This window comes from Oxyura jamaicensis, chromosome Z (genome assembly GCF_011077185.1).
Source record: "Oxyura jamaicensis isolate SHBP4307 breed ruddy duck chromosome Z, BPBGC_Ojam_1.0, whole genome shotgun sequence".
Classification (NCBI taxonomy): domain Eukaryota; kingdom Metazoa; phylum Chordata; class Aves; order Anseriformes; family Anatidae; genus Oxyura; species Oxyura jamaicensis.
Window position 1 is genome coordinate 64069338 of NC_048926.1, and position 13618 is coordinate 64082955.

At 35.0% G+C, this 13618-nt stretch overlaps 1 protein-coding gene across 2 annotated transcripts in view; it reads left to right on the forward strand.

Moving 5' to 3' along the window:
- CEP120 (centrosomal protein 120) overlaps nucleotides 1-7217 on the forward strand; it is a 38392-nt gene extending 31175 nt beyond the window's left edge. For both annotated transcript variants that reach the window (XM_035310283.1, XM_035310284.1), the window contains 2 exons: nucleotides 4295-4440; nucleotides 5100-7217. In XM_035310283.1, coding sequence (XP_035166174.1) covers nucleotides 4295-4440; nucleotides 5100-5340 — 387 coding nt within the window. In that variant the 3' untranslated portion in view covers nucleotides 5341-7217. The remainder of the gene's footprint in view (nucleotides 1-4294; nucleotides 4441-5099) is intronic.
- Nucleotides 7218-13618: the final 6401 nt, after the last annotated feature.

Consider the following 13618-nt stretch of genomic DNA (forward strand, 5'->3'; position numbering starts at 1 on the left):
TTCCCTCATGACTCCCAAACAAGGAAATGACATGGAGTATTTGTCATATCTATGTCATAATTACATTAGTAGCCACATTGAACTTCAAACTGCACTTCTCTGAAAGGAAGTCTTATGCAGTGTTGTCTTTGGAGACAAAATACGCTGATAAGAGTTTTTCTACTTTATGGAGAAAAGGAGAATGTAGCACTCTTTATTCACCCTTACTTCCCTCCAAATCTAGGGATATCTTGAGCAATGAACATGCTCACTAGGAACATTGGTTTTTATTTTCTTGAACACTTTTCCAAGAGAAACATGAAAAGGAACACAAACTGAACAAAAGTTTCTTCAGGAAGGGTTTCTTGTTCTTGCATCTCTTTGGCTTTCACGTTCTTTTTCCCCTTTTTTGGTATCACTAAATATCACAAAGTATGTTTTTTCATCAAAGAACTTACTGTTCTGAAACTAGGTAGTTCAGTGAGATCAGAAAGGATGAAAATACTAATAGGTATTCCTTCTGATCAGTCAAAGGGTTGGGAACTTTCTGTCATATACCTGATTGAGTTTAGGACTTTCTGTTAATCTTCAGAGAATGTACTTCTTTCAGAGTTTAAAACACTCTTTGCTATTGATCTGCCACCATAAGCATGTTGCTGAACAATGTAAAGCCCTGGATCATTGACATTTTCTGCCTCAAGATAGTAAAATATCAACTTGTAAGGAAGTATCTATTCTCAGGCCAACACAGTTGTCTTCACTCTGAAATTGCAACTGTAAGCACACTTTCAAAACTTTACATTATGAGGTCTGAGTAATATTCTACAAATTGAAGGACTGGGTTAGAATACTTCTATTCAGTATGGTCACAGCTTGATTTGTGTATATTATGTACCTCATTATAATCTGTTTAAAAAGTAGGCATGGATGCCATTTTGTCCTCGCCTGTTGAAGTCTTGTCCTAATGAGTGCTACTCTGCATTAGTCTTTCAGGATGTTTGACAAACTCCCATTATCACCCAGCTTCCTATGATGGTAGTCCTAGTTTAAAACTGGGAGCAATTAGAGCATGTTTTAACTGAGCTGCAGGACAAGATTTAATTTCCAAAAAAAAAAATAAAAAAAATCCTATTCTCAATCTGCAACAATTCAGTCAACTGAAGCTAATCATATCTATAAATCAGAGTAGATAAGGGCTAGAAAAGGAGATGATGTCAGTTAAAACTCCTTAAATCTCCTTTTTTTTCCTAGATCTGGATTTCTGGCTTCATGTAAGATGAGTGCTCCACAGTAGTGTGGATTTTTTCCTCTGCATGATGTGGTTTGTAAATTGCATTCTTACATAATCTGTTGTATGGCTTCCAAGACTCACCACTCTTAGATGATGCCAACAGGAAAACCCAGCTGTATTAGACATTCAAATTCTTTTGAATTTTGTTTATGTAGTCTGTACTGTATCTACAACAGGATTATATAGAAAAAGTTTCTTCAGACTTACTGTCCAATCAAGAAAAGTTGCTGGTTAGCAGACCAAATGACTAGATTCTTTACCTATTGAGACAAACAAATAGAAATTTCTAGGCTTAATCTACATGTACAGTGCAACAGTTCTTCTCCTGAGATTAAATAAAATTTTGAGTAGAATTTTAAATAGAACAGTGTAGAGTTTTAATATACTCTAATCCCTAAAGGAAAGCACAAAACTGAAAATTTAATCTGAACACTTTTTTTCTGAAATGTGGCTGGCTAAATGTTAATTTGCTCCATTTTGAACAGGATTACAGTTTAACTTGGATCCAGTGAAAGCACCAAGAACAGTGATGGTCTTCAAGTAAATATTGATCTGTTCTTGTATTTCTATACTTCAAACCATCAGGGTAGTCAGATAAGTTGTCTATATTCTGTAAATTTGTTGTACTGCAACTTCAGTTTTTATAACAACCTATTTGAGCATACATTACAATCGGCATTTAGCATTTACGTCACTCTTAGACCACTGTATACTTGAAATTTGGCCTTATTGTCTGGAATCTGTTGCATATCCAGATATTTGGAAACCAGAGAATAACTTATAAATGAGGCAGCCATATCACCCAGTATATCAAAGAACAGGTTCTTGTGCGTTCCACTGTCATATTCTACCTGCTGTGGAAATGATCAAGTCCTGTCCTCGCTCTGGTCTTAACCTATGAGTAATCCAAGAGAGTGAGAGGACTTCCTTGGTGACAGTTTAGTTTTGTGGCTTGCTTGTTGTTGTTTTTGTGTCTTAAGAGAAGTTAGAAGTGTGACTTTTCTACAAAAGCTGGGTGCTGGGTTCATTTTTCTTACTGTATCCATGCATCCTGCTAGTTTAGTTTTTTTTTTTTTTTTTTTTTTTTTTTTTTTTTTTTTTAAGTTGTGGCTTCAACCAATTTCTTCATCAACCAATTTCTGCACTGTGGAAATAAGTCTTAGTGGTAGATCCCCATTATTCCTAGTGTCTCACAGTAGGGGGAGGGAGTAGTTTTATTCCATTCTATTAAAAAAAAAAGGGGGGGGGATACTGGGGGGAATAGGATGGAAGGTGGTTGTTCTTGGGGTGTCAACACCCATTTTAGTGATGGATTACACCTCCAATTTCCCTTATGCTTTGTTTGGATTTCCCTAGAACTCTTGAATAAATATCAGTTGGCTATAGTGACTTCTTAAAATTTGCTATACGTATTTGTTGGTTCATGTTCTAAAACCTATTTTACTTAAACCTATTTTACTTCAATTTGAGCCTGCTCTTCACACCTGTCTCACAGAAAAAAATGCCTCTCACATTGTAATGTTCTTTTGTAAATGATGTGCTTTTGTAACGAACTCTTGATGAGGGAGGAAGGACAATGGTCTTATCTTTCCCAAGTGCTTTTTTTATACTTCAGCCATCTATCAGCTGTATACTCTTGGCAGGATTCCTGCTTCTGGTTTTATTATTATGTATCCGCTTAGCAAATTGTTCTAAAGTCATTTTGGTCTGTCTCACTGAAGTAGTAGCATTTAATGCTGAATGGTATACTGGATTTACTATTAAAATATTTTGTAGTCGTGTGCTATGATTACATGTAATGTTGCACAAGTGCTTCTGTATCACATTGGCTGCTCACATGAACAATGAACAATTAGAGTTTTTGTTTATATCAACTCCTTGTGAAATTTGGATTTTATTACTTAATGATAATAAGGGAGTGCTTAAGATACTTGGGACTGAGATTCAGAAAACTGCTTGGTTGAAATTGAGGGTTAGATTTCTCCAGAAACTGTTGGGTTGGCTGTATATTCACACATATAAAACAGTTGTCTTTTTACTGCTGTAATAAATATAAAACGTTGTATTAACAATCAAATATTTCAGATGAAAGTGATGTCAAAATTAAAAAGGTAAGCTCACACTTCGCAGTATGTCTACATTCAGGATGTTTGTATAACCTCCTACTTTGTTTTTTTAACTACAAGAACAAATGCCACTTTCCCTCAGGCTTTCTGTTTCATTGAGTGTAAGACGGATTGTGTTGAGTTAGCACAGGAGGTCATACGGAAAATGACTGGGAGGAAAACAAGCAGAGAAAGGAACATGCTTGTCATTCAGACACTTCAATGTCAGAGTGGAAGTGGACTGTAACTCTAGTTTTGTGGTGCTATACAAGGCACTAAAACAAAAAAGTAAACTTAGAACCAAGTAAACCTTTATAGGGGTAACTTATTCCCTGAATAAGTTACCTAAGGTTTTGCATAGAGCTGGAAAACTCTAAAAGGAAATCTCACCAGAATTTTAGGAGTTAAAGGCTTAAACATGAATTGCAACTTCAGCAAGTCTTGAAGCTTTGACACTAGGCCTTATGAGGGCCAATACCGGGATTTTATGCAGCTACTTGTCATTTTGTCATGCATGGTATAATCTATATAAATCATATTATTAAGTTATATAAAAACATAACTTCTAATACTGAGACTTTTTTGCTATATATCTTCAGCAATTTCACAAATAAGTTTTATGTAAACAAGCTTAAGCCAGTATTTGTAAAGGTTTGTCCCTCTTTGTTATTTCATTAATGGAGAGATATCTGTGACTGAGCTTCAGCTGCTCCAGCATGGACAGGTTTACTGCAGTTTTTAATATCTATAATGCTGCAAGCCCAGTGACTATCACAGCTAAAGACATTCTGTTTAACATCTTTCTACTGCTACTAGAGACATAATTGTTGTGATTTCATTCCTGAAGTTTTGCTTGTGTCGCTATAATTAGCACTTTGACATGTCAACCAAGTTATGTTTTTATCTTTTCACCCATAAGCGTGAACAAGAAAGTGCAATGGCTCGCCTTAAAAAGCAGCAACAAGAGCTGGAGCACATGAGGTTGCGCTATTTGGCAGCAGAAGAAAAAGAGCTGGGGAAAACAGACCGACAAGAGCTGGAGGATATCAGAAATGAACTTAACAGGTATTAAAACACTTGTAAGACTCCCTTCCTGCCTCAGAATAAGAGAAGGTTCAGTTAAATCAAGACTATAATTGGCTGTCAGTCTAGTAAAAGAACACATTTTAGTGTCCCTTAGGTAAAGATGGCACATCTATAAAATTCAGCAGTACTGTATTATAGAAAATCTATGTGTAAGGCCATGTTGTTTTTTAAGCTAACAGGTGTATGACACTAGGCATCTTTTCTTCTTTCTCTTTTGAATCTTCAGTTCCAGCGAGAACTGCATTAAGGGAAGAAAAAGAAAACAGATACCATCATATTTTGAATACATTAAAATTCTAAATCTGTGTAGTGTTGTCCTCCAATGGCTGTCTGCAATGATTCTGTATGCTGAAGCCTTGTAGCTTGAGTGGTATTTGCATTATTAAAATATGAGCTTTGGTAGCAATTACTACATGTTATGCATGCAGTAAAAAAAAAAAAAAAAAAAAGTGTTGTCAAATTGTAGCTATTATATTAAGAAGTCTTTCATTTATAGTTCTCCCTTATTTTACTACAGAGAAGTTATTTGTTACAAATTTCTTTATTTTACTAACTACTTCAGTTAATGTATTATTTCGTCTGAAAATCAAAGCAGTTTTTAATAGTCATCCTCTTACCTTCCATTTTATTAACGCCAGGCTAAAGCAACAAGAAGAAGAGAGAAAGCAATTGCAAGATGTTAGAGATAATTCTGCTGGTAGAGTGGATAGTCCTCATTCTATAAAATTAAATGAGAACATGGATGATTATCTCTCTCGTCTGATAGAAGAGAGGGATACCTTGTTGAGAACAGGCGTCTATAATCATGAAGACCATATTGTAAGTGAACTTGATCGTCAAATCAGAGAAGCTATTGCAAAAAGGAATACCACTAGATAAAAGCATTCAAAAAGCTGTTAAAAAGAGCCTAAACTTGAACAGAGTAACTGATTTTTAAACCACTTTCTGCAAAAATGTATAGTCATGCTTAAATTTTGCACATTTTTAGCCATTTTTGAAGTCAAGGTAAATATTTGCAATTCATAATGTTAAGCACAGTTGTGAGTTTTACAGGGAGTGACTGGTTTTTAATGTTTTTATACTCATATATATATATATATATGTAAATATATTTATCCTGTGTATTTTCCTCTGAAATGTTTTCTACCTCTTTGTACCACCGTGCCTAGGTATATTTTTAATATTTTTTATAATTGTTCTAAGCTTTTTGGTCAATACTGTCATAACTTATTTAAATTTTTGTAAAAAGGGTTCTTCAACTATAGCAGGAAAAAATTACATTAGCTGTTTTCCCTGATAGAATTCTTAATTCTGACCCAAAATGCATCACTTGAACTTGACATGCCACTTCCTATTAAATCACAAGGTAATCAACCTTTGCTTTGGTAACTGTAGTTAAGATAGCAAGTTCTGTAGTTAATACTCTTTCAAGAGTCAAGGTTTTAAATGGAGAAGAAAACTCACACCTTGTGAAACTGATTGAAATATTAAGTAACTAGTTTGAATTGTACAGGATGAAAGTCCCTTTGTCCTAGCAGTTTTGCACATAAGCCAGTAAAGGTGAACCCAGGAGGGTAAAGCCGTGGTTCAGGAATAAACATGCATTGTATTCATCCCTCAAAACAAAAGATATATAAATTCACTGAATTAGTACCTCAAATGTTGAACACTTGCATAAGAAAGCTTTTCTAAGTAATGATTTTTTCCTTAATCAAGATCTGGTCATTTTACGATTCCTTAACATATATTTCAATGCATGTTTTCTCATTGCCACTTAAATTTTATGTAGTACTTGATTAAGTATGAAAAAAATAGCCTCAAGGTGTTGAATGCCACAACAGAATTCAACAAGAAATGTTAGTATGTGCATAATCAGTTGAAATAGTTTTTTTCCAAACTTCATTGTCAGTTATTTTAAAATCATTCATGTGGATCTAGTACAACACGGGTTTTTCAACGGGGATTTTTGTCTGTCCTGTTGGTACAATGTTTCTGAGTATTGAAAAAGTCTTAGGTATCTTTGTTCATCTAAAGCATAACAAATCCCATGTAAAAAAAAAAAAAACAAAAAAAAAAAAACATAAAATCTACGAATATCTAAAGACATGGCTGTATATATTTTGCCTTCCTGATTTGCATGGTATGAATTATATAGAAAATAGACATAACATTGCATCTGACTTTGCCCCTAAGTGTGTTGTTCCTCTTCCTCCCTACCATGGGCTTATCTCCTGCTAAATAAATTGTTATTTAGGGCCTATAATGTTTTAAACTAGCCATATAAACTCAGATATCAGATTCTATAAGGAATTACTGATTATCAGTGTCAGACTTGTTAAGAAGTGCTTTTGTATCGCCTTGCACACCTACATTTTTTCAAATTATTGTGCTTAAAAAGATCCTATTTTGCTAGTAAAACAAGTAATATCTTCATAAATCCAGTACAAATCCATAACATGCAACTTTATACATTTTTTTTGTTGTGACTTATCAATGACGCATGATCACATGCAATTATTGTAAATGAATCAGGAGGGCTTCTATATGGATAGGAAGACTTGCTCAAGACATTCTTCAAATGCTTGCTGATTTGCTGGAAGTGCAGTTTCTTTTTGAAACACTGGGGGGTGCGTTAGTCTTAAAGATCTTATAGATTGTTTACTAACAATTTTCATAATTGGTGATATTTTTGAACTGATATTCTATGACTTTTCAGGTGTTACGTTATTAAATAAAACTCAAATTTTTATTATTAATCATTTTGTGTTTTTTTCAACTATGTATTTGAACAAAAACTTTGTGTATTAATATAGGTAATAAGTAAGTCTTTAGTGCTTGAAGCCATAAAGTTGAGAAGTTGATTTTCAAAGTTAATTTCATTTTTGAATTTCTAATAATCTTTTTCATGGTTTGTAAAGAAAACAGCAATCATGCTGCTGTAATGTTTAAGAAAACCTTCTAATTGTAGTTTTTCTAGTAAAACAGAATACTTTGTAAAAATCAGAGTATTTAGTAAAATACTTATTACATCACTTTATCTTTTAAAATATATTTATAAGCCTCCTATTTAAAGCTGTTTGGGTCCACTTTGTCCCCTGAAAGATCAGTAAGATCAGTATTTACAGGATTAGAAGCATGAGGTTTTTTAAGTTTTAAATTTAGATTTTTTTTGGTTATACAGCTATTAGTCATTGTGTTCATTGTTTGTATTGCACCCTTCTCATCCTAATACTTTAGGCTTGATGTTTTGATGTAACTTTTGCAGGAAAAAATGTTGAAGTGCTTCCATCTAAAGAAGTCTAGAAATCTATATTTGTAGTAGATATATATAGCAGAGGGAAGCTCTGTATGTTTTTTTTTTTTTATTATTTTTACATTGAGTTCCATTTGACGTTTTATTGCTACAGAGACATTTTAAGCATTATAACAATTCCGACTGTTTACTGCTTTTATCAAAAAAAGAAAACTCTTAATTTTTACTTTAATCTCCTTCATGGCAAGAATAAATACCATTTGAAAAAGATGCATGAAATAACAAGCATATTTTAATTTAGCCCGCATCCTACTGCAAACTGTCTTCAATTTTCTTCAATTTCAGTCTTGGTTCCATAATCATTAAAGAAGGGGGATGGGAAGAGGAGCAACAGCTAGGCCCTGCTGGCATTCTGACAGATTCATACCATTAATATTGATGCAGCCAGATTTCACTGGGGAAGTGGATGAAATTATTTCATAATAAGTAATTTTACTAATATCTTTGTGTAAACCCAAATGCCCATAAAAATAAATAAATGGAGTAGCAGGGAAAAGAAGGGTTGTTCTGTTGACAAATTAATTTAAGCTTTCATCATTCTTATTATTCAGGCACACAATTTTCAATTTTGTCTGAATAAGGATACTTCAAGACTGAATTATTTCCCATGTTTATCCAAATCTAGTCTCTTAAAGACAAATCATTAGCCCATCTGAAAATGAGGACATCAGCAAACACTGTTTATGTTAATCTGAAGTCAGAGGATCCCCCACCTGCCGCCTCAGGTGCTATAACTAGTTATATGACTAGTTACAGTGGTGTGGACTTCGAGGTATTACTGATCTTTACTACCAGAGTTAACTCAAATTACTTAGTGCAGAATTGAAAGCAAAGCAGCAAATCTACGCATTTCTACTTATGAACCTTCATATGGAACATTAACTAAGGCTTTGAGAATCATTTATTTGAAACCAACCTTTTTCACCTTTTAATTATTAGTCTATTTATTGGAAAATTTGTCTCTAAATTGTTTGTTACTCAAGCAGTGAAATGCGTTGAGGAAAAATCTGACAAATTACAGAAACAATAAAAATGTTTTGCTTTGAAGCTGGTTTAGTAAGATGTGTAGTTAACAGGATCGATCTTTCCAGTATATTGTATTTTGGGGTGAAGCTGTAACTATTTCTTACAACATTTTAACAGTTATCCAACACTTTCAACACTAACACACTTTATAAACTGCTGTTGTGGAAAAGAAGCAATGTTATGTCTGGCACTGAGCTTTCAAGTATTCAGTCCGTAGCTCTCCTTCAGTGCAATTTAAATACTTCTCCCTTCCATCCACTGAGATAAACCTTAATGCACAGCTAAAGACGGAAGTCCTTTATCACATCTTCTAAGTGCTACTGAAGTATTTATACCAGTTATTACATATTTACAGAATTATTTATTTTGCTACTACTGTGCCTAAATGATTGTGACCTGTGCCAAGGCTTGGATAGGAAGCACTAGTCCCACTATTGTTAAAGACAGAACTGTAGAAAGGCGGCTGCATACTTAGATCTCATTTCATTTGTTTCTCCAGGGGGTTGTATTAGTAGTGTTTTCATTAGAAATGTTTTTACAGATGTCGGCTATCCAACATATGAAGTCTCTGTGGTGGAGAAGCAGTCAGGAGTTTGGCATTCAGAATTGAAAGAAAAAAGTCAACTTTGAGAGACTAATTTATAGAAAAATAATTTACTGACTTTCTGATGTACAGTAACCCCATGGTGGCTTTAATGTAGGGTAATTGAATTCTTGCAAGTACAGTTATTTTCTATTCTTAAGAAATGCTACAGCCTGTCATTCCCCATCACCAAAGACTAAAATAGTCCTCATTAGTAATGCTTCTGGAAAAATGGCACCTACTACTTTGCAGTCCAGTGGTGGTTTTTTTTGTTTGTTTGTTTGTTTGTTTTTTTCTCTCAAGTGAAATACTTGTAGGAGTTTGACAGCATTTTAAACAGTTTATGTATTGCTACAAAAAGTTTTGTTCTAACAATATACATAGCAAGTGGGTCATTATGAATGTGTAGTGTTACAAAATGTTTCACTGATACAGTTTTGATGCAGTTACTGACATAACTATTGACAAAATAATGTGGCATCCATATTTAGAAGTGGGCTTACTCGTGGCAAAGAGTAGAACTCGGCCTGTAGCCTAATACCATTTGAACAGCTATTGTACATTGCTCATAGCTTGTACATAGCTAGTATAAGCTATGTACATAGTACTGTGAGAAAACTAAAATTGTTTTCAGAAAGGACTGTGACTTACTGTCACACTACCAGAGAGTCTCCGGCAAAGCTGGGGATGGACTCTTTATCAGGAGCTGTAGTGATAGGACAAGGGGTAATGGCTTTAAACTGAAAGAGGATAAACTGAAAGAGGAAAGACACATGAGGAAGGAATACCCTTCTCTGAAGATGATGAGACACTGGCACAGGCTGCCCAGAGAAGCCCCATCCCTGGAGGTGCTCAAGGCCAGGCTGGATGGGGCAACCTGGTCTGGTGGGAGGTGTCCCTGCCTATGGCAGGGGGGTGGAACTGGGTGATCTTTAAGGTCCCTTCCAACCCAAACCATTCTATGATTAGGGCAGCAAAATTAAATCATCAGGTTTTACGATGAGCAGCAATCAAGCTAATAAATGTGTTATAGAATTTAGGTTTAAGAGGTAATGGTAAGTCTTCAACATTTTTGTGTTCCTTTAATAGCTTAGCATAAGTAAGGGGATTTTTTTGTTTTGTTTCTGGAGATACAGAAAATAATTTTTTATTGGTCTCAGTAAGAGACATTAGTTATACAAGAACACATATCATCAGCATTTTCACCTGAGAAAGCTATTTTTGGCAATGAGATTATAATACAATAGATGATACAGACAAGGGCTGAAAGGCACTGTAAGCCCTTATTTGCTTTATAATCAGAGATACGCCTGAAGGTTGAGTCCTACTCAGGCATGAAGTTGACATGCACCTTCTCTTCCAAGTGAGTCAGACAATTTAATGGTTTGTTTTTATAGCTAGCATACTAGGCCAATACTGCTGATATGTTTTCATGATTATTAGTGCATATTTGGTGTAAACCACTGAGACCAGTTGCTTCTCTAGGAATCATTCAAACAACATTGAGGGACTGTTGTTTAGACTGTTGTTTAGAGAGAATTTTTGACACTTCTACAGCAATAACATTTTGGACTGCACTTTTCCTGAATGTGGATGCATATGTTGCTTTAAGCAATTTGCCTTACTGATTTATTTATCCTTATTATAAACCAATTATTCCACTGAAGACATGGAGCTAATAACCCAAAATAAATGAGAAAAAAAAAAAAAGAAAAAAAGAAAAAAAGAAAAAAACACAACAGGATGTCATAAAGCAAGACCACACCACTGTTCCAAGGAATTAGTAGGTATATCTCCGTAGGTGTGTCTACCTCCATGAGAGGGCACTGTTCTTCACGGAAAAACTTGGACTCATCAACAATATGCTCATACACATCTGCAGCGACTTTTACTTGCCTCATCCTACCAGGTGCTGCAGAACAGCTGCATTTTTTGACTCCACGACTGTACTTTCTTATTCTATATGTACAACAAATCATTGAAATGAGCTGAAAGATTGATCATTCCAGAATGAATACTTCTATGCCACTGATTCCTATTTCATTTATGTATATTATCATCAGTGCAGATGGCATGTAATAACCATAAGCAGAAATAGGTAGCCTTAGCAAGAGGACATCTTAGAATGCATTGTCTTTGCACCACAGCATAAGGACAAAGCAGTGCACGTGTAGCAGTAATTCATACAATATGGCAAAATCCTTCTTGAACCACTTGTGTGAAGGGGCAGACTGAGGGCTGGGTACCAAATGCATGGTTTCTCTGCCCATGTCGATATAGAGAGGGCTCTGTGCCTCAATTTCTCAAACAACAATATGAGAAAAGGGGAGAGTTTTTCTATATACGTGGTTCATGAACTGCTTTAAACTCAGACTTCATGTTGTGCTGGATACTCACTTAATGCCCTGAAAGGGGTAGTTACTAGCTTCAAGCATGATATTTCTTCAGCAAATAAGTAGAAATTATTTAATTCTCTAACTCTGCTCTTAGTAGAAAAATCAATATATGTCATTTTTCTAGCTAATTATGAAGCAAGTCAAAAATTTTCAGAAAAGAAAAAAGGCAAAAATATTTTAATTTTTATTTATGACTAATTTCCACATTGAAGAAGCTAAGTTAATCCAGGGCTGATGCCTCTCAAAGAAGACTGAGTTAACCATTGTAAGAGATGAATAAAATAAACTCAGCTGGGGAGGGAGGGGGTCAGAAAAAAGTGAAAAAAAATGTGGAGTTTTGGGCCCACCATGGACAAGGCTGTATCTGGTGCAGGGCAGTACTGTATTGGTAAGTTGAAGATTGCTATTTGTTATTCTGATGTTTTGATGAACCGCTAGTTAATGCTTGGTTGTTACAGATGTATGGAAAATAAAAGGTCAAGTATTGTTTGCCATGTCCCGTATATTGAACAAATAAGTAATTGCAAGGGTTTTAGTGAATACTTTTATAGGAAAATCATTTCCTGACTTATTAGTATTGAAATACTAGTAAAAGCAAATCCCTATTATCCTAACCAACATGACAGATATTGTTGGAGATGAGTCTTGAAGGTCTTGAACTCTTCACAAGGCAGCTCTCAAGTGCTGTGAAAGCAGTTGGCTGCAGCTGAGCAGAACACCCCCACCCCAGTGCCAAAGGTAGCTGTGCCCGTGAGGTGGTCGCAAGGTCCACATCTTGGTCACAAGGTCCACATCCTGCTGAGTCTGGAGCTCAGCATGAGAACTCGGGGGGGTACTGGGCCACAGAGAGCAGAAGGAGGAAGCAGCACCTTCGCTCCACTGTGCTTGCAATCACAGGGAAAAGTCAAACAAATTCCTGATTTTTTTTTGTCATTTTTGACTCTTCCCCTTTTTCTTCCATTTTATTGCCCGTATGCACAATGAAGAGAGAGGCAGATTTCACCAGCAAACATATTAATTGGGATGGCTTGCTTATGATGAATGGCAATATATGTATATTAGGTAATATGCGGAGACTTACGTGTGTCATTTATATACGATATACTGAAAGCAACCTCTATCACATCATTTAAAAAAATCAGCATCTGCAGAAAAATAAGTTGTGTATGTTTGTTTTAAAAGCAGTTTTCATGCATTAACAGTAGTCTTTCACAAACGTCTGAGGTGTTTTGGGAAGGGATTTATTTTTTTGCACTTCCTTTCTTATTTATTGAATAGGATTATTCACAACATTTGCACCATCACTCCTGGAAATGTCTCACCACTATAGAAGGGAAGTATCTTAGCTTTAATAAATGCTTGTAGAATAAATAAATAAATGACTGCCCATGTCTTTATTTTGCTTGCTGCTTATTTTACCACTCCAGTTTCAGATAAAAACGCATTTCATGCTTTATGGAATGCAATCTGTTACAGAGCATGAACAACATACCAACTTGTGTACCACAAAATAACAAGCTTGTATAAGTACAGGCAGGGCTGCTGTTTATACTGCCAGACTCAAACTTCTAGTTAGATAATTTTTGGCAGTGAAAACACCCAGTCTGTTACTCATACACCAGTTAATCCTGACTTACAAAAAAATAAATATATATATATCAAGTCCACTTAGGGCCTCTAAAATCTTAGCTTAATTTTTACACTGTGGTAAGAGGTGACTTAGGGTATGTCACATTAATTGCTGTAATTCTTAAAATCTTTCTTGTGTGTTAAGCATCAGGTCTTTAATCACCGTGTTTTTATACCAGTTTGCAAATGAATACCGAATCAAATGAACTA